Raw genomic sequence first — 24,259 nt, 5'->3', positions numbered from 1 at the left:
TAGCTGTTAAATTTGAAGTTACCAGAGAGATGTAATAAATTCACTTGTTCGTGAGCGCTCAGAGTGGAATATGAAGGACGTAAGACTTGAAATAGCCAAGATTTGATGGTGGAGAAAGCTTGGGTGGGATCTCAGTAGGAGATGGAGGCATGCAGTGAGGACATGAGGGTTCTGGAAAGAAATCAGGAGATTAAATCTGATTCAGAGAAAGGGCCCAAGTTACTCTCTGGTTTAATTTTTGGAGGCTGGTTGGGGATTTTATTGGTTGATTTTTATATTCAGTATCATCCCCCGGGATCTGCTGGAAATACAGCTCTGGAGCACATTACAATAGAAATTGGTCCAGACCATCCAAAAGCAACTCAGTTGGAGCTGCTAATATCTCCTAGGGCCAAAATTGAAGTACATTTTTGAAAGCTTAAAAGTTTCCCCTTCTCTGTATCAAAGTTTATACTTTTTCAGGGAAGCATAGTTGATCAATGACAGAATGAACAATGTTAGGTACTTCCTCTTCTGCCAATTTCTTACTTGGTAGTTTAATAACTTGCCTTTGGACCTTCCTTCTTTTCAACAGATGATGCAGTTCAAGAGATTTAAAAAATTAGTATATTTTATGGTAGTCAAAAATATGACAATCTTGTGTGCTACATATTTGCACATATATGTATTGGATAAATACTCCTTTTTTTTAACCTTCTTGCTAGTCCTAAGATTCTCTGATTTTCTGCAGTAAATAAGATTTGCTGCAAATCTCCTGAGTCCTAAGTCTCCTGAGTCCTAAGCCTGAGTCAGCTCTGACCTAATGCCTGGTTATTTGGGAAAGATATTTAACATTAAACAGTTTAAATTTTTCATTTACTAACCATTCTCTCCTCTGGAGCTTACACCCTGGATCAATTAACGTCTATTTCTGAGAAATCTGCATAAGTCTCCTTCTCTGGCAAATAGAAGCAATTTAGTAATGAGAATCTACTTGCTTAAATTCTGTGAGACTTCAAGGCTCCTTTCTGCAGAGGTGGGGTGTTGGTGAGTGGGAGAGATGTAATATGTGACTAACAAATCAGTACTGATGCCAGAATGAGTAATAATAACTCATGTGGTGGTGGGCAACTGGCAAACTACTTCATAAATTCTGTACAAAAAAATTTCAATATTGTATCCCAATGATTCTAGAAACATAAACATGGAACCCCAGGGGTATTCACAAGTCAAAGGGGCTTCTGAACTGCTCTCATCTTGCCAATCGCTGAGTGGGGGGGTAGGGAACTGCAGACAGTCAAGTGGGGCTTCCCATCCCCAATATATCTGTTTTACTCAGGCCCAACAACACAAGCACTGACCTTAGAAATCACTGTGTACCCTTGCCAAATGTTTGCTAAAGGGTTTTAGCACTTACTCTGCACACTTAACTGTCACAATATTTTAACAAGCATTTCCCTCCCTCGTCCTCACCTGCCCTTTAAACATTTTAAGGTAATGTTTTAAAGTTAATTTTCTTCTAAAGTTTTTGTGGGCATACGATTACAAGTACAACTCTTGTGGCCATTCAGCCAAACAGCCCAAAAGACCAGCCAATATTTATCTTCAATCTAACAATCAGAAAGTCAAACTTCTTGCCAGAAATGTATGTAATTCTAGACACCCCAATAGATGAACTGACCTTAGCTGGAGGGAAAATGGAAAAGCTAAAACATTTCTGAGATTAGCTTTTTAACTTTGATATATTCAAGGTTGCTGGCATTAAAACAGGTTTTATTAAATAATATTTGGCAAATTAAAAATATCACAAAGATGAGATACGTATTACATTTACTTCCTTACAAAATCAAGGTCTATTCAGGCTTGCATGCTTAATTGTTTTTATGATAAAGACATGTGTACTATGAATTACACTTCCAGATAAATACTAAATAAAATATTTTTAAATCGATAAAATATCAAAAAATTTCAAGCAAGACAATATTTTCAGGCTATCTTGAACCTCAGATATAAATATAAACTACCTAAGATATACATATATATCATATGTATGATATAACATATATAAGATATATCATTATCTGATATAATGAACATATAGTCAATATGTCCATTGCATAGTACAGAATTTGACATAATTATTTTCATTATTTGGCTCTGTCTATATTCTACACAAATTACAACTTCATGTTGACCATTTCCAACTCCATCTCAAACTTCCCAGTAGACTCTGTGCCTAGCATCAGGAAAAGTCTACGTGGAAGCAGGTAAAAAATCTAGGTAAGTTTATAGTTGAAAATGCCTATACTTAAAAAAGAAGATAGACCTCAAATCAATAACCTAATCTTCTACCTTAAGAAACTAAAAAAGAACAGCAAGTGAAACCCAAAGCAAGCAGAATAATAAAGATTGGAGTGGAGATAAAATAGAAAAACAATAGTGAGAATCATTGAAAATAAAAATTGGTGGTTTGAACACCCATATTTATAGCAGCATTATTCACAACAGCCAAAAAGTAGAAGCAACCCAGGTGGCCACTGATGGATGAATAGATAAACAAAATGTGGTATATACAGCCAATGGAGTATTATTCACTCTTGGAAAGGAAGGAAATTCTGACGTGTACTATAACATGAGTGAACCTCGAAGACATGCTAAGTGAAATAAGCCAGTCACAAAACGGCAAATACTCTATGATTCCACTTATATGAGGCTCCCAGGGTAGTAAAATCCACAGAGACAGAAAATAGAATGGTGGTTGCCAGGAGCTGGAGGGAAGGGATATAGGGAGTTCATGTTTAATGGTTCAGAGTTTCAGTTTTGCAAGGTGAAAAAGTTCTGGAGACGGATGGTGATGATGGTTGCACAACAATGTAAATGTACTTGATGCTGCAGAATGTACACTTACAAATGGTTAAAATGGTAATTTTTACATTATGTGTATTTTACTACAATAAAAAAAGAACTAAAAAGTTGGTTATTTGATATGATCAACAAAATTGAGATATCTGTAGCTAGACTGACCATGAAAAACAAGAGAGAAGACTAACATTTCTAAAATCAGAAATGAAGGTGCATACACTACTATTTGCTTTACAGGAATAAAAAAGATTATAACACCACAAACAATTGTACCCCAATAAATTCGATTACCTACATGGAACTGACAAATTCCTAGAAACACACAGAGTAACAAAGCTGACTCAAGAATTGAATAGATCTATATCAACTAAAGATATTAAATCAGCAATCAAAAATCCTCCAGAGCCAGCCCTGATGGCCTAGTGGTTAAAGTTCCACGCTCTCTGCTTCGGTGGCCCAGGTTCATTTCCTGGCCTTGGAACGACACCACCCATCTGTCTGTTTCCATGCTGCGGCAGCGGCTCACACAGAAGAACTAGAAGGACTTACAACTAGGTTATACAACCATGCTTGAGGCTTTGGGGAGAAGAAAAAAAAAGAGAGGAAAGATTGGCAACAGATGTTAGCTCAGGGCGAATCCTTCCCTGCAAAAAAAAAAAACCTCCAATAAAGAAAAGCCTAGGACCAGACAGCTTCACTGGCAAATTCTACCAAACATTTAAACAATAATTAACACCACTCCTTCTCAAACTCTTCCAAAAAATAGAAAGAGAAAACATCTAACTCGTTCTATGAAGCCAGTATTATTACCCTGATAACAATGCCAGAAACAGACATCAGAAGAAATAAAAACTACAGACCAATATTCTTTTAAAATATAGATGCTAAAGTCCTCAACAAAATATTAGCAAACAGAATACAGTAGCATATTAAAAGGATTATACACCATGAACAAGTGAGATTGATTCCAGGAATGCAAGGGCAGTTCAACATACAAAAATCAATCAATGTAATATACTATATTAATAAAATGAAGAAAAAAAATCTCAGTTGCACAGCAAAAGAAACCATCAACAAAGTGAAAAGACAACTGACGGAATGGGAAATAAATTTGCAAAACATATATCTGATAAGGCGTTAATATCCAAGACATATAAAGAAATCATACAACTCAATAGCAAAAAAACAAATAACCCAATTAAAAAATGGGCAAAGAACCTAAATAGACATTTCTCCAAAGAAGATATATGAAAGACCAACAGGTACATGAGAAGATGCTCAACATCACTAGTCATTAGGGAAAAGCAAATTAAAACCACAATGAGATATCACCTCACACCTGTTAGAATGGTCATCATCAAAAAGACAAAGGATAGCAAATGCTGGCATGGATGTAGAGAAAAGGAACCCTTGTGCACAGCTGGTAGGATTGTAAATTTGTGCAGCCACTATGGAAAACAGTATGGAGGATCCTTAAAAAATTAAAACTAGAACTACCATATAATCCAGCAATTCTACTTCTGGGAATATATCTAAAGGTAACAAAAACACTAACTCAAAAAGATATATGCACCTGCATGTTCATAGCAGCATTATTTGCAATAGTCAAGACATGGAAACAACCTAAGTGTCCATCAATGGATGAATGGATAAAGAAGTTGTGGTCTATGTATACAATGGAATATTATTCAGCCATGAAAAAACGAGGAAATCATACCATTTGTGACAACATGGATGGACCTTGAAGGCATTATGCTATGTGAAATAAGCCAGACAGAGAAAGACAAATACTATATGATCTCTCACTTATATGTGGAATCTAAAAAAAAAAAAACAAACCAAACTCATAATAAAAGAGATCAGACTTCTAGTTACCAGAGGCAGGGGATGGGCAGAGGGAGAATTGGAGGAAGGTGGTCAAAAGGTACAAACTTCCAGTTATAAGATGTACTAGGGATGTAATTATATAGTCAACATGGTGACTGTAGCTAACACTGCTGTATGATCTACAGTAGTCCCCCTTTATCCGAGTTTTTGGTCTCCGGGGTATCAGTTACCGGTGATCAACCACAGTCTGAAAATAACACTACTACATCACAATGGCTAGTCATTCACCTCACTTCATCTTATCACATAGGCATTGTATCATCTCACATCATTACAAGAAGAAGAAAGGTGAATATAGTACAATAAGATATTTTGAGAGAGAGACCACATTCACATAACTTTTATTACAGTATATTTTTATAATTGTTCTATTTTATTGTTAGTTATTATATAGTTAATCTCTTTCTGTGTCTAGTTTATTAAAAAACTTTATCATAGGTATGTATGTATAGGAAAAAACATGGTACATATAGGGTTCGGTACTATCTGCAGTTTCAGGCATCCACTGGCGGGTCTTGGAAGGTATCCCCCATGGATAAGTGGGGACTACTTTATAGGAAAGTTGTTGAGAGAGCAAATCCTAAGAGTTCTCATCACAAGGAGGAATTCTTTTTTCCTTTATTCTTTTCTTCTTTCTTTTCTTTTTTACTGTATCTGTATGAGAAGATGGATGTTAGCTGAACCTATTGTGATAATCATTTCACAATATATGTAAATCCAACCCTCACGCTGTACACCTTAAACTTAGACAGTGATGTATGTCAATTATTTCTCAATAATACTGGGAAAAAATGAGTGATATGCAACATTCCAGGAAAAAAAAACCTCACTTGATGCAGAAAAAGTATTTGACAAAATTCAACACCTTTTTATGATTTAAAAAAACACTAAATAAGCTAGGGATATAAGGAAACTTCATCAACTCAATAAAGGGCATCTATGAAAAGCCTATAACTAACATCTTAGTTAATGGTGCAAGACTGGAAACTCTGACATCAGGAACAAGACAAGGATGTCTGCTCTTACCACTTATTGTATTGGAAGTTCTAACCTGAGCAATTTGGTAAGAAAAAGATATCAAAGGCAGAATAGATATGGAGTATATTTTAGGGCTGATGAAAATGTTTTGGAATGAGATAGTGGTGATGGTTGTAAAACATTGTGAATATACTAAAAACCACTGAACTGTACTCTTTAAATGGTTAAAATTGTAAATTTTATCTCAACTGATAAATAAATAAAAGCTTCCAGAGATACATGCCTTGCTATTCCTCAGAAACTCATTCCACTGTTCACCCACCACTGCTATCATGAGAATCTCAAGTCAAATCAAAACCTTGAATGTTGCATATTGAATCTATTTTCTTTCTTCAGAAAACACAGATTTATTTAATAGTATATTTTCTATGTATATTTCATATATGTGTATATATGTGTGCATATATGTATATGTGTGTATACATATGCATATATAGAGAGAGAGAAAGAGGGAGAGACAGAGTTTTGGTGGCTAACACATTAATGTTTATAATTATTTTGTCAACTTTTTATTACTAAAAAAATAATAAATCTGTTCAATATTGCAGACTAAGCACATATTTCAGTTTTCCTCTCCTGCCCAAAGTCCAAGGAATAAATTTTTTTCAAAAATCTCTAATATCCCTGGAAAACAATGCAGGAATGATCTTGGTGGATCCAAAATTAATAGTTCCTAAAAACCCAAACGTGACCAGACTGGATGAGGAACGTGCAGAAGACAGCTGTTGTAAAAGTGGGAAAAGCGTTACAGCTCTTCATTGGGTGTATCCCAGAAATTAAAAGATGTAATAATATTAAAACTATTCTCTTTAAGGAAGATGGAACACTTCCTAAATCATTCTACGAGGCCAACATCACCCTGATACCAAAACCAGACAAAGACAATACAAAGAAAGAGAATTACAGGCCAATATCGCTGATGAACATTGATGCAAAAATCCTCAACAAAATATTGGCAAACCGAATACAACAATACATTAAAAAGATCATACACCATGATCAAGTGGGTTTTATACCAGGGACGCAGGGATGGTTCAACATCCGCAAATCAATCAACGTGATACATCACATCAACAAAACAAAAAATAAAAACCACATGATCATCACAATAGACGCAGAGACGGCATTTGACAAGATACAACATCCATTTATGATAAAAACTCTCAATAAAATGGGAATAGAAGGAAAATACCTCAACATAATAAAGGCCATATATGACAAACCCACAGCCAACATCATACTCAACGGGGAAAGACTGAAAGCCATTCCTCTGAGAACAGGAACGAGGCAGGGCTGCCCACTCTCACCACTCCTGTTCAACATAGTACTGGAGGTTTTGGCCAGAGCAATTAGGCAAGAAAAAGGAATAAAAGGAATCCAAATAGGTAACGAAGAAGTGAAACTCTCACTATTTGCAGATGACATGATTGTATACATAGAAAACCCTAAAGAATCTGTTGGAAAACTATTAGAAACAATCAACAACTACAGCAAAGTTGCAGGGTACAAAATCAATCTACAAAAATCAGTTGCATTTCTGTATGCTAATAATGAACTAACAGAAAGAGAGCTCAAAAAGGTAATACCATTTACAATTGCATCAAAAAGAATAAAATACCTAGGAATAAATCTTACCAAGGAGGTGAAGGACCTATACAATGAGAACTACAAGACATTATTGAAAGAAATCCATGATGACATAAAGAAATGGAAAGATATCCCATGCACGTGGATTGGAAGAATAAACATAGTTAAAATGTCTATATTACCTAAAGCAATCTACAGATTCAATGCAATCCCAATCAGAATCCCAATGACATTCTTCACAGAAATAGAAAAAAGAATACTAAAATTTATATGGGGCAACAAAAGACCCCGAATAGCTAAAGAAATCCTAAGAAAAAAGAACAAAGACAATCCCTGACTTCAAAACATACTACAAAGCAATAGTAATCAAAACAGCATGGTACTGGTACAAAAACAGACACACAGATCAATGGAACAGAATTGAAAGCCCAGAAATAAAACCACACATATACGGACAGCTAATTTTCGACAAAGGTGCTAAGAACATGCAATGGAGAAAGGAAAGTCTCTTCAATAAATGGTGTTGGGAAAACTGGACAGCCACATGCAAAAGAATGAAAGTGGACCATGTGCTATCACCATTCACAAAAATTAACTCAAAATGGATCAAAGACCTGAAGGTGAGACCTGAAACTATAAAACTCATAGAAGAAAATATAGGCAACACACTATTTGACATTGGTTTTCAAGGAATCTTTTCGGATGACATGCCTACCCAGACTAGGAAAACTAAAGAAAAAATGAACAAGTGGGACTTTATCAGATTAAAGAGCTTTTATATGACTAATGAAACCAGAATCAAGATGAACAGACAACCAACCAGCTGGGAGAGAATATTTGCAAAACATACATCTGACAAGGGGTTGATCTCCATAATATATAAAGAACTCACACAACTGAACAACAAAAAAACAAACAACCCGATCAAAAAATGGGCAGAGGAAATGAAGAGACACTTCTCCAAGGAAGATATACAGATGGCCAATAGGCACATGAAAAGATGCTCAACGTCACTAATCATCAGGGAAATGCAAATCAAAACAACACTAAGATACCACCTCACGCCCGTTAGAATGGCTATAATCACCAAGACAAAAAACAACAAACGTTGGAGAGGATGTGGAGAAACAGGAACCCTCATACACAGCTGGTGGGAATGCAAATTGGTGCAGCCTCTATGGAAAACGGTATGGAGATTCCTCAAAGAATTAAAAATAGAGATGCCCTATGATCCAGCCATCCCACTACTGGGAATCTATCCAACGAACCTGAAATCAACAATCCAAAGAAGCTTATGCACCCCTATGTTCATTGCAGCATTATTCACCATAGCCAAGAAGTGGAAGCAACCTAAGTGTCCCTCGACTGATGATTGGATTAAGAAAATGTGGTATATATACACAATGGAATACTACTCAGCCATAAAAAAAGACAAAATCCTCCCATTTGCAACAACATGGATGGGCCTGGAGCGTATTATGTTAAGTGAAATAAGCCAGAAAGAGAAAGACAAACACTGTATGATCTCACTCATATGTGGAATATAAACCAACACATGGACAGAGAAAACTGGACTGTGGTTACCAGGGGCAGTGGGGGTGGGGGGTGGGCACAAGGGGTGAAGGGAGTCATATATATGGTGATGGAAAAACAAAAATGTACAACCCAAAAATTTCACAATGTTAGAAACCATTAAAACATCAATAAAAAAAAAAAACTATTCTCTTTAAAAATACAAAAAAAGAGTCAAGAACAAGACAACATGGCTGCATATCTCTGCTACTGAAAAAAGAAATAAAAGACATAAGAATAGGAATAAATGGAAATAAAACTATTAATATTTCCCGATGACATGATAGTCTACCTAGAAAACACAAGAGAATCAACTGACAAACTATTAATACCAAGAAGAGAGTTTAATACGTGATCAGATGCAATAACATCATGCAAAAAACTATAGCTTTCTTCAACAATCAGAATTAATCCATTTTGTATATTTTCTTTCTTTCTTCAATTAAAAAAAACTACAGATACAGTTGAAACTCCTTGTGAACCTCTTCATTCCTTGTGAAACTTCCTTCATTCAACTCTCTCCACCTCAAAGGTAATCACTATCTTGCATTTGGAGTTTTTCATTTCCATGCATGCTTTTGACAGTTTGGTGTGCGTGTGTGTCCTTAAACATATATTATTGAAATTATTTGAAAATATAAATTATACGTGAAATCTAAAGCAAATTATATGTTATATGTTAAATTATATATATTATTATTTTGAACATTGAAAAATTGTATACAAACTGTATTAGATTATATATATCATTCTGCAACTTGCTTTCCCCCGTTAATATCTTCAGACTCATTCATGTTGATATTTACACATGTTTATGGCATTTTTTCTCATTATCTGAAATCAGTATGGATGTATACTTTCTGAAATATATTTTTTCTCTCAATTCCAGAAATATATATGAAAACTAAGAAATGTACCACAAAGGACAGATAGGTTAATACAATGGACTGAGTGTTTGTGTCCCCTTGAAATTCATATGTTGAAATTGTAACCCCCGATGTGATGGTATTAGGAGGCGGGGCCTTCGGGATATAATCAGAGTGGAGCTCTCATGAATAGGACTAGTGCCCTCATACAAGGGACCCCAGAGAGCTCTCTCTCCCTCTCTCTGCCATATGAGGATACAATGAGAAGACAGCAGTCTGCAACCTGGAAGAGGGTCCTCACTAGAACTCAACCACACTGGCACCCTGATCTTGGGCAGCCAGCCTCCAGAACTGTGAGAAATAAGTTACTTTTGTTTATAAGGCACCCAGTCGATGGAACTTTGTTATAGCAGTTTGAACTGACTAAGACAGTTAAAGGCAAATATCACAATCAAACTACAAAGCAGCTTGAAAAAAATTGGAAGTAACCTCAATGTCCATCAATAGGAAGAAAGCTAAATAAATTATGGTACATCCATAGTATGGAAAATGGTTTTAAGTATTTAAAAATAATTTAGTAGTTCTATATGTACTGACATGGAAATATTTCCAGGACATAAAGAAAATATACAAAAATTAAAATTGTGTATTTTTAATCACATATATGTAAATGTGTTTTAGAAAAGAGAAAACTGATAAGGTTAAGTAACTTTAAGTGAATGGGTTTGAGGGAGATAAAGGGAGATTTTTGCTTTTAATGTCTATTGTTAAAATTTTCAAAATAAGAATATGTTCTCATGTTGTATTTTTTAGGTAAATTGATGATACATAGATAGATAAATGACAGACAAAAAAAAAGTGATCAATAAGAATGGACAAAGGACCAACTCCCAGGGCATACAGTCTAGTAAGAGCTGACTATATTATAAGATTTTGGGGGGTGGGGGGGAGTGGTGTTTTCTTCCTCCAACCATTGTTTTTGTTTTTTGAGGAAGATTGGCCCTGCGCTAACATCTGTTGCCAATCTTCCTCTTTTTTTTCCCCCCTTTTTCTCCCCAAAGCCCCAGTACATAGTTGTGTATCGTAGTTGTAGAGTTGTAGTTCTTCTATATGGGATGCCACCTCAGCATGGCTTGATGAGTGGTGAGTAGGTCCGAGCCCAGGATCCCAACCAGCGAACCCCGGGCCGCCGAAGCGGAATTTGTGAACTTTATGGCTAAGCCCACGGGGCCGGCCCGTATTATAAGCTTTTTAAATGGCTTTAATTAGCATTCTTATGGCCTAAGACTGTAACCGATGTTTCCATCTTATTTATACACTTCTTTACATTTGTTTAATTAAAATACAGGAAAGCAAGACAAACAGTTGTAATGCACATACTTACTGACATATCTCAGAGTTTTCAGTGGGAGAGGACAAACACGAAAATTCAAGCAAAGTACATTCAGACGCCACCTTTGCAAAGCAGACACCTATATATTTAGCTGTGACCATGTTTTTTATTGTGGAAAAATCAATCTAAAAAGGATAAACAGAAGGCATGAAGAAATAAGAAATACCTTTTGTATGTAAAAATTTTTAACATTTTTAAAGCATCAAGAACTAAAATGCTTTCGTCACATGGCTCATTTTTGTTTGTTTGTTTTCACGATCATTCCCAGATTTAATTACAAACAGGTTTTTTTTTTTTGTGGTCGTTTTCAGGTTTAATTACAAACAGATTCCAAATGTCCAGTCACGGTAGACAGCTGAGAGGGCAGGGACCTCACGTCCACCCACCAACAGAGTCAACCGTCTTAGAGTGGTCTGAATGCTCCCCATCACCCCAGGTGAGCCTCAAGGCTGCCCCCCACTTCAATGTCAATGAACCCGCCCTGGGTTCATTATTAACGTGTACCTGCTTCTTTTTTCCTGAGCACAGACTACATGTTGAGTCCTTGACTATGGGAAAGACAATTTAGAGTGTGTGGTTTATAATGGCCTTTTCACAACTCATAATTTGGAGGAGGTAGTTCTAGAGAAAAGGAAAGATGCCCTGAGTGTACCTGGCTGATTGTATGTAAAACTGAAGAGCACAGAGGTTTATGTGAACTCTGAGTGGCAAGGGCTAGTTAATAAACAATAACATAGATATCATAGTATTAATAACGTCTTTCAGTTAAAAGGTTAAGTTTATAAACATCCAATTTCTCATTGCCTTCAGAACAAGGCTATTCTTTGTACAAAAATGTTTGTTACAGTTGTGCCACATTTGAGCCCTCACAAATAAAGGCAAAAATAATTGAAGATAAAGGGTAACATAGAATTGTGGAAAGAGAAATTTGCTGAACATAAAGAAACTTAACTTCCTATGCTGGCTTTGTTCTTCACGGCCATGTGCTCATATTTTCTCCATCTTTACCCAATGAAGTTTCTGGGCAGAGTGCTGGCTTTTTCTGCCAGCCTCCTGCAGGATTTGCCCTGATCTCAGTATTGTACATATTCTTACTCATCCACACCATTCAGATTCATTTTTTTCTTCTTTACAGGTTTTCCAAAGGAAAAAGTAACATCCCCAATCTGTCACATAAGTAAGAGATTTATTACTTTAAACCAGCGGTTCTCAAAGTGTGGTCCTGGGACCAGCAGCATCAGCATTATGCAGTAACTTGCTGGAAGTGCAGATTCTCAGGCCCCACCCCAGACCTAATGAGTCAGAAACTCTGGGGGTGGCAACCAGTAATCTGTTTTAACAATCTTTTCAGATAATTCTGATGCATTCTAAAGTTTGAGAATCACTGCCTTAAACTAAAAATAAATTTAAGACAGGAATACTAAGTTTGGTAGCTAAGATGGGTTAGCTAAGACAGAAGCACATTTTCTTCTTGCCATTGTTGCACAAGGTGAGAGCAGAACAGTACAGCAAGAATGGAATGGTGCTCTGATGGGACGTAAGATGTTGGGTTGATTTATGGAGCCAGAGGCCCTGGCGCTTGGTCAACTCCTCTTAGTTTCTCTGTCTAAGTTTTTAGAGTTTCTGCAAAATAGCCCCTGCCACCTATTCATAGGTCAGTCTGAGCACGTGATATCATTAGTCCTCCAATCATTAGCAATTAAGGAGAGGTGGTGACGTCAGCTATTGACCAGACTTTAGGTGACGAAGAAAATGTTGCCACTGCAACATTGGTTAATGACATAAAGGATCACAGTTGTTAAGATTAAAGTAACATCCAAGAAACAGAAAAGAGAAGTCATTGGGGATAATATATGCTTATTTTTTGCTGTTGGCTGAGACCTCTCCCCAGTCTCTCTTTGGAATGAAAAACACAGGCATGCTCTAGGTTATAAGAACAATACAAAAATAGTTCAATGGCAATAGTTCAACAGTACAATACTTCAGTGGTACAGAGGTACCAGCCTAGAAGTCCATATTAGAAAATGCCTGAGAGTATGTGTGTCTATGTCACACAGACTATCAAACAACCTTTGTTTATGTGTTGTATATTTTAGCCCTTTTTCATGCCTAGTTGTATTTTCCTTTACTCCATATTTTGTGCTGCTTTGTTATGTCTTTTGAACTAAGAATAGTAGCTACTATTTCTTGAGTGCTGCCCATATCGCAGGCCGTACAGTAACAACTTTTGCATTTTCTCAGTTCATTTCTGCAGCATCCTGAGTTGGGCAATGTTAAGCCTAACTCAGATATAATGGAGCTTTGTTTCAATCCAAAAATAATATTCAATTTATTTCTACCATTTAAATTAGAAAATACTAATAATGTATCTCTTAAAATAACATTATTATCTTTTTATCTTGTCCTTCAGGCTTGTGCCTGGACAAAAGAGAAACAAATGCACCTAGTTTCTTGTGGCCTCACAGGGGGAGCAGGGAAGAATGTAGTCCCTACTACAGTTGGCTTTATAGAGTCTGTTCTCCTTTAAGAACCAGAATAAAGACAGAGCTTCAGGTAGCGTCTACTTACGTCATTCCACAAGGATCTTATTTGTGTCATTGACAACCAGAAGTGACTAACGTGACCACATATTATCACATCTCTTAAACTGAGGTGGATGAAAATCTAAACACAAAGAAAAGAAATACATGATTCTGAATGAAAGTGGCATTCTGATAGAAAATGAGTGATTTCCCTAAATAGTACATAAAAGGCATTCAACAATTGTTTGCTGAACTGAACTGGATTTTTTAAAAGATATAGGATTCCTGGGAAAGATCAAAGAACCCACCTTGGCTTCTATTTCTATTTCTGGTAGACTAGAAAATCTGGAAATCCTCTTGATACAAAACATGAGTAAATGCTAAAACAAACATTTTAAAAAATATTTCTTTTGAAATTTTTAAAATTTCAGCTTTATTGAGGTATAATTGACATACAAAATTGTAAGATATTTAAAGTGTACATTGTGGTGATTTGATATACACATGCATTGTGAAAGGATTCCCCCCATCTAGTTAATTAACACATCCATCACCTCACATATTTATCTTTTGTGTGTGTGTGAGAACATTTAAGTTCTACTCTCTTAGCAAATTTCAATATACAACACAGTGTTATCAACTATAGTCACCATAATTTACACTAGATCCTCAGACCTTATTTATCTTATAGCTGAATGTTTGTACCTTTTTTCCAAATTCTCCCTATTTTCCTTACTCCACAGCCCCTGGCAACCACTTTTCTACTTTCTAAAACAAACATTTTTTAAAAAAACATAACTGAGTTTTCAAGAAAGTAAGGAAAATCTCCAGGGTGCCAATCTTTGTAAACCTAGACTCATAATAAGGTGTTCATGCTGTAGCTGCTCAGGCTAGAGGAACAGTGGGGATGGCTGCTGCTTTTCATAACAAATAGATTCAGAGTTCACTGGCCATGCAGGGACAGAAAAAGTTACCAGGCTTGTACAAAGCTGGGAGTTATAACCGAGTCAGAGTGAGAAAGAGAAAGAGAGAGAGAAATCCAGGATTATGAAAGAGAGAGAGAAAAAAAAAACCTACCTATTGGCAAAAGAAAAACTAAGGTAGGGCCAGCCCCGTGGCTTACCGGTTAAGTGCGCGCACTCTGATGCTGGCGGTCCGGGTTCGGATCCCTGGCGCGCACCGGCGCACCGCTTCTCCGGCCATGCTGGGGCCGCGTCCCACATGCAGCAGCTAGAGGGATGTGCAGCTATGACATGCAACTATCTACTGGGGCTTTGGGGGGAAAATAAATAAATAAAATTAAAAAAAAAAAAAAACTAAGGTACCTAGCCTGGGATGAAAAAAAAAATTCCTGAAGAATTTGTAACCAAAGACCAGCTATCATGTAGATTGGAATTTGAGTTTTAATTGTTTGTGGGATCTAATTTGAATTTATTACCTTTGTAATTGGATTTGATACATTAACATGCAAAGAGCTTCCAACTTGGTAGTAACTCTGAGACATTTGGCAGAAATAATTATCATCTCTCTAAAGGGACACATCCTCAAACCAGGCCTTACAGGATTCCTATAGATTAAGCCCCAACAAAATGAGCTGTCAATAAAAATTACAAAACACATGAGGGAAAATAAATCCAATAAAAGGCAACAACAGAAAAACAATAATTCCATTAATAAAATTGTCAGATAGTGATTAGAAAAACATGAAGGTGATAAAGACATAGAAAAATAGATTCTTGAGAAAAGCTGCTGTCAAAAAAAGACTGGAAAGGGCCGGCCCCATGGCTTAGCAGTTAAGTGCTCGCGCTCCGCTGCTGGCGGCCCGGGTTCGGATCCCGGGCGCGCACCAACGCGCCGCTTCTCCGGCCATGCTGAGGCCCCATCCCACGTGCAGCAGCTGGAAGGATGTGCAGCTATGATGTACCACTATCTACTGGGGCTTTGGGGGAAAAAAATAAATAAATAAATAAAATCTTTAAAAAAAAAAAAAAGACTGGAAAGATTTATAAAAGAACCAAATAAAATTTATGGGAATTATAATGATTAAAATTAACAACTCAATGGATGAGTTAAACAGCAGATGAATCCCAGCTCAAAAAGAATTAGCAAACTGGAATATGTATTGGAAGAAATTACAGAGGATAAGGCATAGAGAGATAAGGAGATGGAAAATGTAACGGTGGTTAAGAGACACATTACATAACATGAAAAGGTCCAACATTCTATATATCTTTATAGAATTTCCAGAAGGAGAGAACGGAGAGAATGGAATCAAAGCAAAATTTAAAAATACCACAGATAAAAATGCACTAGAACTGATGAAAAGCAACAATTCTCAGATTCAAGAAGCACAAGAAATCTCAAACAGGAAAATCAAAAGATACCATGGCATTGTAGTGAAATTGGAAAAAGCCAAAACAAAGGAAAACCTTAAATGCAACCAGAGAGAGATTACCTACAAAAGAAAGTCACTTAGCAACCAGAGAAAGCAAAATTCAACAGAAAATACTTATCAATCTCAGATACTATGTGCAAGTAAATTGCAACTCAAGGATGAGCATTAAGTAAAGACACTTTTAAGACAAAGATTGAGAGAGTTTGCCTCCAACAGACCTTTTACAAAAGAACTTCTAAAGAACATTGGAATCAGAAGAAAGGCTTGAGATAGAAATGGTAATGATGGGCAAAGAAACTAGCAAGTATAGAGGTAAAGCCATTAACCTTATAAAAATCTATAATGATGATGATTAATGTGAGGGTACAAAAACAAAGTGGAACAAAAACATTAGGTAATAGTAATATTCTAAGACTGGAGAGAGTAATCAGAGTTGAAGTGTTCTAAATTCTAGTAATTATTCAGGAAGAAAGCATAGATGTTAATTTACTTTAGGCTTTATTAAGGTAAATGCACATGTTAAAAACATTTAAGAGAAACCACTGCAATAGTAGAAATAGAATGTATACCTTCTAAAACATAAAAATGATAAAAGGGGGGTAGATTTTAAGACTCAATATATAAAGGCAAGAAAGGAGGAAAAAGAAGCATTTTTAAAAAAGCATAAATAGGGTAAAATAAGATGAGAAAAATTAATCCAAGTATATCTGGTAACAATAAAGTTAACAAAATTCACTGGTTAGAAGACAAAGATTATCCGTAATAATGCTTTTGCTTTCATGTTTTCCCTCTGATATTAATTTAGCTATCAAGTTTCATTTGTGGTCATCTTGTTCAGTATTGTATTTTAGGTAAATTTTTAAAGCTTATCTGATAAAGAGGGTCGCTATATTATAGATAAAAAAACAATTCACTAAAGATACGTAACAATTCTAAATGCGGGAGCATCTAACAATATAGCCACAAAGATACAAAGAGAAATTGACAAATCTGCAATCATGATGAAAGATTATAACAAAACTCTCTATCGTTGATAAATCAATGTGAGGAAATAAATCTTCCCTCGATTTCTCAGTGCTCCTGTAAAAAGCTTTAGTATCTGGAGACACAGAAATCTATATAATATAAAGGTAATGTTTTGCCTTCACTTTCTCTACAAACATTGTACTTTCCATGTGACTGTGGGGATTAGATCTATAGCATTTGTCTAGTTACTTTCTCTGATCCAAAAGGATAATAAAACTTCTCTTGTCTCCCCAAGAAGGTCAAACGGTTATAGTCTGGCCTAGTCCCCTAGGTCAAGCTCCCACGATGCCAGGAAGATCCATAATATTTTACATTTCAAGGAGATATATGTCCCAGAACCTTGGAGACATCTCTAGGTCAAAGACATCTCTATGACATCTCCATGTCTTGGAGACACTGGGGCTTCTCTAGCTCTTGGAGGGATGTACACTCACATGTCACTTAACGATGAGGATACCATTCTGAGAAATGCGTCATTAGGTGAGTTCGTCATTGTGCGAACATCATAGCGTGCACTAACACAAACCTAGATGGTAGAGCCAGCTACACAACCCGGCTGTATGGTATAGTCTATTGTTCCTAGGCTACAAACCTGCACAGCATGTTACTGTACTGAATACTGTAGGCAATTATAATACAATGGTCACTAGTCGTGTATCTAAACATATCTAAACATAGAAAAGGTACAGTAAAAATATGGTATAAAAGATAAAAAATAGCATACCTATATAGGGCACTAACAATGAATGGAGCTTGCAGGACTGGAAGTTGCTGTGAGTGAGTGCTGAGTGATGTGAAGGCCTAGGACATGACTGCACACTACTGTAGACTTTATACACATTCTACACTTAGGCTACACTAAATTTATAAAAAAGTATTTTTCTTTCTTCGATGATAAATTAACCTTAGCTACTGTAACTTTTTTACTTTATGAACTTTTTAATTTTTTTTAACTATTTGACTCTTTTGTAATAACACAGATTAAAATACAAACACATTGTACAGCTGTAGAAAAATATTTTCTTCCTTTATATCCTTATTCTATAAGCTTTTTTCTATTTTTAAAATTTTTTATTCTTTTTTTTACTCTAAACTTTTTTGTTAAAAACTAAGACGCAAACACACACATTAGCCTAGGCCTACACAGGGTCAGGATCATCAGTATCACTGCCTTCCACCTCCACATCTTGTCCCACTGGAAGGTCTTCAAGGGCAATAACACGCATGGAGCTGTCGTCTTCTATGATAATAACCCCTTCTTCTGGAATACCTCCTGAAGGACCTGCCTGAGGCTATTCTTGAGGAGGTGTCACTTTTTTCAGAAATACATCCATGGTGGTTTGCTTGGTTTGTTTGTTTTTTTCATCATAGATTTGCTTGTAAGCATATAATGCACCAGGAACATTCCTCTCTATTAATGAAAACCTTTCAGTGTTGGAGTCCATGTTTTCAAACTTTTTAAGGAGCTTGTTGAGGTCTGCAAAAGCTTCTACTAAATCCTTCATTGTGAATTTTCTTGGAGGTTCTTCTTCTTTTTCTTCTCCTGCAGTTTCCTTTTCTCTTGCCTCTTCTTCAGCTATGCATTCCTGTTCCAGTTCCAACAACTCATTAGTCATTTCCTCAGGAACCACCTCTAGGAGTTCCCCAATGTCATCCTCATCCACAACCAGGTTAAAGTTGTTTGCCATCGCAACCACAGCCTTGTGGATTTTTGCAAACCTCTTCATCCTTGGCAAATCCTTTTAAGTCATGAACGAACCTCTTGAGTGTCTTCTTCTAGATGCCATTCATGCATTCCTTGGTGACATCACCCCAAGCCCAAGCAAGGTTCTTGATGCAGTCATAGATGTTGTAATCCTTCCAGAATTGCATCAGTGTCTTCCTCAGTTGTAGCAATAGCCTGGGGAAAGCTCCTCCTCAGGTAGTAGACCTTAAAAGCTGCTATAACTCCTTGATTTATTGGTTGGATCAAAGAGGTGGTATCTGGAGGGAGAAACACTGCTTTGATATTGGGATGAAGATCACCAATAAAAGGAGGATATCTGGGAGCATTATCAACAATAAGCAAAATCTTGAAAGGTGTGCTGTTCTCCAAATAGTACTTCTCCATTTCACTGGGATAGCAATTCAGGAGCGCATCTTGGAAGAGGAGCTGGGTCATCCATGACTACTTACTGCTCCTGCAGTACACTGGCAGTGTGTGCTTACTGATATGCTTGAAGGCCCTGGGGTTCTCACTGTGTCAGATCACAAAGGGTTTCAATTTGTAGCCTGCAACACTGCCCCCAAGCAAGACTATTATCCTATCCTTAAAAGTTTTGAAACCTGGCATTGACTTGGCCTCCTGAAGGATGAAAGTCCTTTCAGGCATCCATTTCCAGAATAGGGAGTTTTCATCCATATTAAATATTTGCTCTGGCAAGTAATTTTCTTCTACAATCAGCTTATCTAGAGTTTCCAAAAATTCTTCAGCTGCCTTCACATCAGCACTTGCAGACTTACCACCCACTTTCACATTATGTAATGAATAACGACTCTTGAATTGTTTAAACCACTCAGAGCTAGCAGTAAATTCAACATCATAGTTGGGTCCAGCCTTTTCTTTCAACATCGCAAACAAACTTTTTGCTTTGGCCATGATCATCATGGTGCTGAAAGGGATATGTTTCTGTCTGGTCTTCAGTCCAGATCATTAGAAGTTTCTCCATGTCTGATATAGGCTTTTCTCAAATTTTTGTTAGTTTCGTTGCCTTATGTGAAGCAGATCCTTTAACAGTTTCCATCACTTTGTTCTTGTTCCTCAAGATCATAGCTATGGTGGAATGGGACATGCCTGACTGGTAGGCAATAACCATCACTGATTTTCTACTTTCATAGTCGTTAATCACTTTTAATTTCATTTCCAGGTCAATCACTTGATGTGACATCTTACTGGCAACATGAGCAGTGGATTTTGTATGCTGAGGGGCCATGAAGAACAAAACAACATGAGATTAAATCAAGCACAAGAGCAAATGATGCAATCAAGAGACGCAGTAAACATGAGATGTACGAGGCTGCTGCTGGCATAACATGGCATACTGTTTCATAGTAAACTTTTTTTTTGTAAGTAGAAAGAGTACACTCTAAAATAATAAAAAGTATAGCATAGTAAATACATAAACAAGTAGCATAGTCATTTATTATCATTATCAAGTATTATGTACTGTATATAATTATATGTGCTATACTTCTATATGACTGGCAGCGCAGTAGGTTTTTATACACCAGCACCACCACAAACACATGAGTAATGCCTTGCGCTACCAGGTTATGATGGTTATGACATCACTAGGTGATAGGAATTTTTCAGCTCCACTATAATCTTATGGGATCACAGTCGTATATGCGGTCCGTCATTGACTGAAATGTCATTATGCAGCACATGACTGTATTTACAAGAGATCCTGCCTCCTCCTTTTACTTATGAGGACCCTTGTGATTACATTGGACCCACCTAGATAATCAAGGATAATCTCACTATCTCAAGATCTTTAGCTTAATCACATCTGTAAAGACTCTTTTGCCATGTAAGGTAACATATTCACAGGTTCTGAGGACTAGGATATGGATATCTTTGGGGGGCTATTATAGATAACACTAAACTTAAGACAGCAGTTACTTCTGAGGGAGGGAAGAGAATGCAGTCAGGGAATTGTATTTGTTAAGCTTTATTTCTTAAACCGGGTGGTGATTACACAAGTGTTCATTATGTTATATTTCTTGGCATGCCTAAAATATTTTATTTTAATAACCTCACTTTTGAATATGATATCTAGGAATAAATTTAACTAAGAAAGTGTACACTGAAAACTACAAAGCATTACTGAAAGAAATTAAAGAAGACATAAATAAATGGAAAGACACCCCATATTCATAGAGTGGAAGATATAATAACAATAGCAATAAAAGAATTGAATCAGAATTTGAAGTCTGACCATGAATAAACACCAAACAAACACAGGCCCAGAGAGTTTTACAAGAGTATTCTATCAAATATCCAAGGAATAGATAATACTAACGAGAAAAATATTAAGATGTCAATACTATCCAAAGTGATCTATAGGTTGGATGCAATCCCTATCAGAATTCCAATGGTTCTTTTTTCAGAAATGGAAAAGCCAATCCTCAAATTCACATGGAATTTGAAGGGGACCCAAATAGCTAAATCAATTTTGAAAAAGAAGAACAAACTTGGAGGACTCAGATTTCCCAATTCCAAAACTTACTACAAAGCTACAATAATCAAAACAGCATGATACTGGCATAAGGATAGACATATAGACGAATGTAGTAGACTTGAGAGTCCAGAAATAAACCCCTATATCTATGGTCAAGTGATTTTTGACAAGGATGCCAAGACCATCCAATGGGGCAAGAACAGTCTCTTCAGGAAATGGTGCTGGGGCAACTGGATATTCAAGTGCAATATGAAGAGAATTTGTGAATGAGTGCATGTGAATATGAATGAATTTGGACCTCTACATCACACCATATACAAAATTAACTCAAAATGGGTCAAACAACTGCTAAAAACTATAAAACTCTTAGAAGAAAATAGAGGGGTAAATCTTCATGACCTTGGGTTTGGCAATGGATTCTTAGGAATGACACCAAAACCACAAGCAACAAAGGAAAAAATAAATTAGAATTTAAAACTTTTGTGCAGCAAAGGACTTTATCAAGAAAGTAAAAACTTCACCTTTTGTCTGTATGTCCTGCAAAGGGAAAAAAATATGCCACCAATTTAGTCAGTCATTGAAATGGTCAAGAAGCATTGGAAAGGTATTATGGTAGATCAGACAGCCTGAAAACTGTAAGTGTTTTGTACACGTACTGTACTTGTGTTTTTTAAGAAAGAGAAAGTATTATGACAGGGCCTACGGCCAGAGGTAAAAGCAACCTCGAAAACAGAAGTAGCAGCACAGAATAGCAGGGGAAGTGTAGGGCCAATTTTCTGAGAGTGTGAGATATGAGAACAAATGACTTGTGTAAGAGTTGTATAAGAACAATTTAGGGAACCAGGTGAGCAGGAAGCAAAGCCCTAGGGGCAGCAAACTGTAATAGAACTAATGAAGACTTCAAGTCGCTGAAGAGAGCACCTCTAAGTCCCCCCAACGCACAGGATGTGGACAGGAGAACTAAGAGCACAGCTGCCCAGGGTGGACTGAGCTTTTATTCACTGGGCTTTATTCCAGAGTCACCACTACTCCTTGGAAGGTTACTGTCTTAGTTTCCTAAGGCTGCCACAACAAATTACCACAGACTGGGTGGCTTAAACAGAAATTTATTCTCTCACAGTTCTGGAGGCTAGAAGTCTGCAATCACGGTGTCAGCAGGGCCATGTTCCCACTGAAGGCTCTAGAGGAGGATCCTTCCTTGCCTCCTCCTAGCTTCTGGTGGTTGCCAGCATTCCTTGGCATTCCTTGGTTTGTAGCCACATCACTCCAATTTTTGCCTCTATCATCACACGGCCTTTTTCCCTCCTATGTGTATCTGTGTATCTGAATCTCCCTCTTTTGTCTCTTATGAAGACACCAGTCATTAGATTTAGGACACACCCTAATCCAGTGTGACCTCATCTTAGCTAATTACATCTAAAGTCATGCTCCACATAACGACGTTTTGGTCAATGACCTACCGCATATACAATGGTGGTCCCATAAGATTAGTACCATATAGCCCAAGTGTGTAGTAGGCAAAACCTCTAGGTTTGTGTAAGTACACTATGATGTTTGCACAATGACAAAATGGCCTAATGAACAACACATTTCTCAGAACGTGTCCCCATCGTTAAGCGACGCATGACTTTCTTTCCAAATAAGGTCACGTTTTGAGGTTCTGGTTGGACATGAATTTTGAGGGGACACTATTCAAATCATTACAGTTACCTAACTCCTCTGAGTCTGTTTCCTCATCTGCAAAATGAGAGTCTTTGAAGAGAAAATCTCTCAAGGCCTCTTCTATACTGAAAATCTTGTTACTTTTGTGAGTCATGGCCAGGTAGTTAAAACTAGACTCCCAATTCTATTGCCATTGTGTAATCTTTAATGTTAACTTTAAAAGGTTTATTTTTTCCATATCTTGTGATTAAATCCTTTTCAACTATGAATTCTAACAGATATTATTTATAACCAAAAGAAAGTCCATATCTAATTGGATTGTACCCATCAACCAGATGCAAGTTCTTGCTTAAGTGGAGACATACTTATTTGTCTGAAAGGTATGCTTGCTTGCATCCTTGTCTACATAGTAGAGAAGAAAGGGGCTATTAGAAAAAGACCATAGAATGCCTTCTCCAATATATAGGCAGTTATTAATTTATTCACTAGTTCATTTAACACATTGTTAAGCACCTACTCTATGACAGTCATACCTCACTCATTCCATAGAACATTGCCGAGAAATATTTAAAAGCCAGGTGTTCAACATCTCACTGTGGGATAAACTTTTGCAAAGAATTTAAGTGCAATTACCATGAACAAATACTTTCTCCTAGGGAGTCATGACATTGTTGTATAATATATATTGAGAGTTTTTAAATGTATATGTATTTATACTTGAAAAAACCAGAGAATAATTCCACAAGGAACACAGGCTGTTGCCAACATGCACACCTGGAAAGAACACCAGGGCAGGTGAGTGTGGATTTCTGATTCAATTCCATAGATAATTACTGCATGGTTATTCTCTGCAAGACATTCTAACCCAAAAAACAGACAAAATGTGACACAGAAGAAAAAGGGAAGTTTTAAGAAAACTATATACCACTGAAACTGTATATAAGTATGAAGTATGAGGCCATTCAATCCTCTTATTCAATATGTATCAGTACTCGCCATGTGCCGGGGGGAATTAGGATCTTTAGGAGAAGGAAGAGTATCTCCTGGTCCATGAATAAATGATGAGGTGAGCAAGGGGAATGAAAACCTATATCAGGAGGGAAATGGAGGGATGTAACAAAGAGGACAAAAGATGAGAGAAGAACCTTGCACCCCCTAGTAGGAGGAGAACAACAAAAAAAAAAGAATTCACAAGTGCAAGGAAGCCTGCTCTGCCTCTAAATTGTTGAAATGAGTCCTGGTGGTATGTG

General features: G+C 36.7%; 1 protein-coding gene across 1 annotated transcript in view; it reads right to left on the bottom strand.

Moving 5' to 3' along the window:
* FBXL13 (F-box and leucine rich repeat protein 13) overlaps positions 1–24,259 on the bottom strand; it is a 241,386-nt gene that overhangs the window by 127,497 nt on the left and 89,630 nt on the right. The window contains 3 exon segments of the mRNA XM_014794454.2: positions 11,176–11,263; positions 11,265–11,309; positions 13,753–13,848. Coding sequence (XP_014649940.2) covers positions 11,176–11,263; positions 11,265–11,309; positions 13,753–13,848 — 229 coding nt within the window.

This window comes from Ceratotherium simum, chromosome 1 (genome assembly GCF_057802395.1).
Source record: "Ceratotherium simum simum isolate JZ-2026a chromosome 1, ASM5780239v1, whole genome shotgun sequence".
Taxonomy (NCBI): domain Eukaryota; kingdom Metazoa; phylum Chordata; class Mammalia; order Perissodactyla; family Rhinocerotidae; genus Ceratotherium; species Ceratotherium simum.
This window is presented reverse-complemented; position numbering and strand designations above follow the sequence as displayed.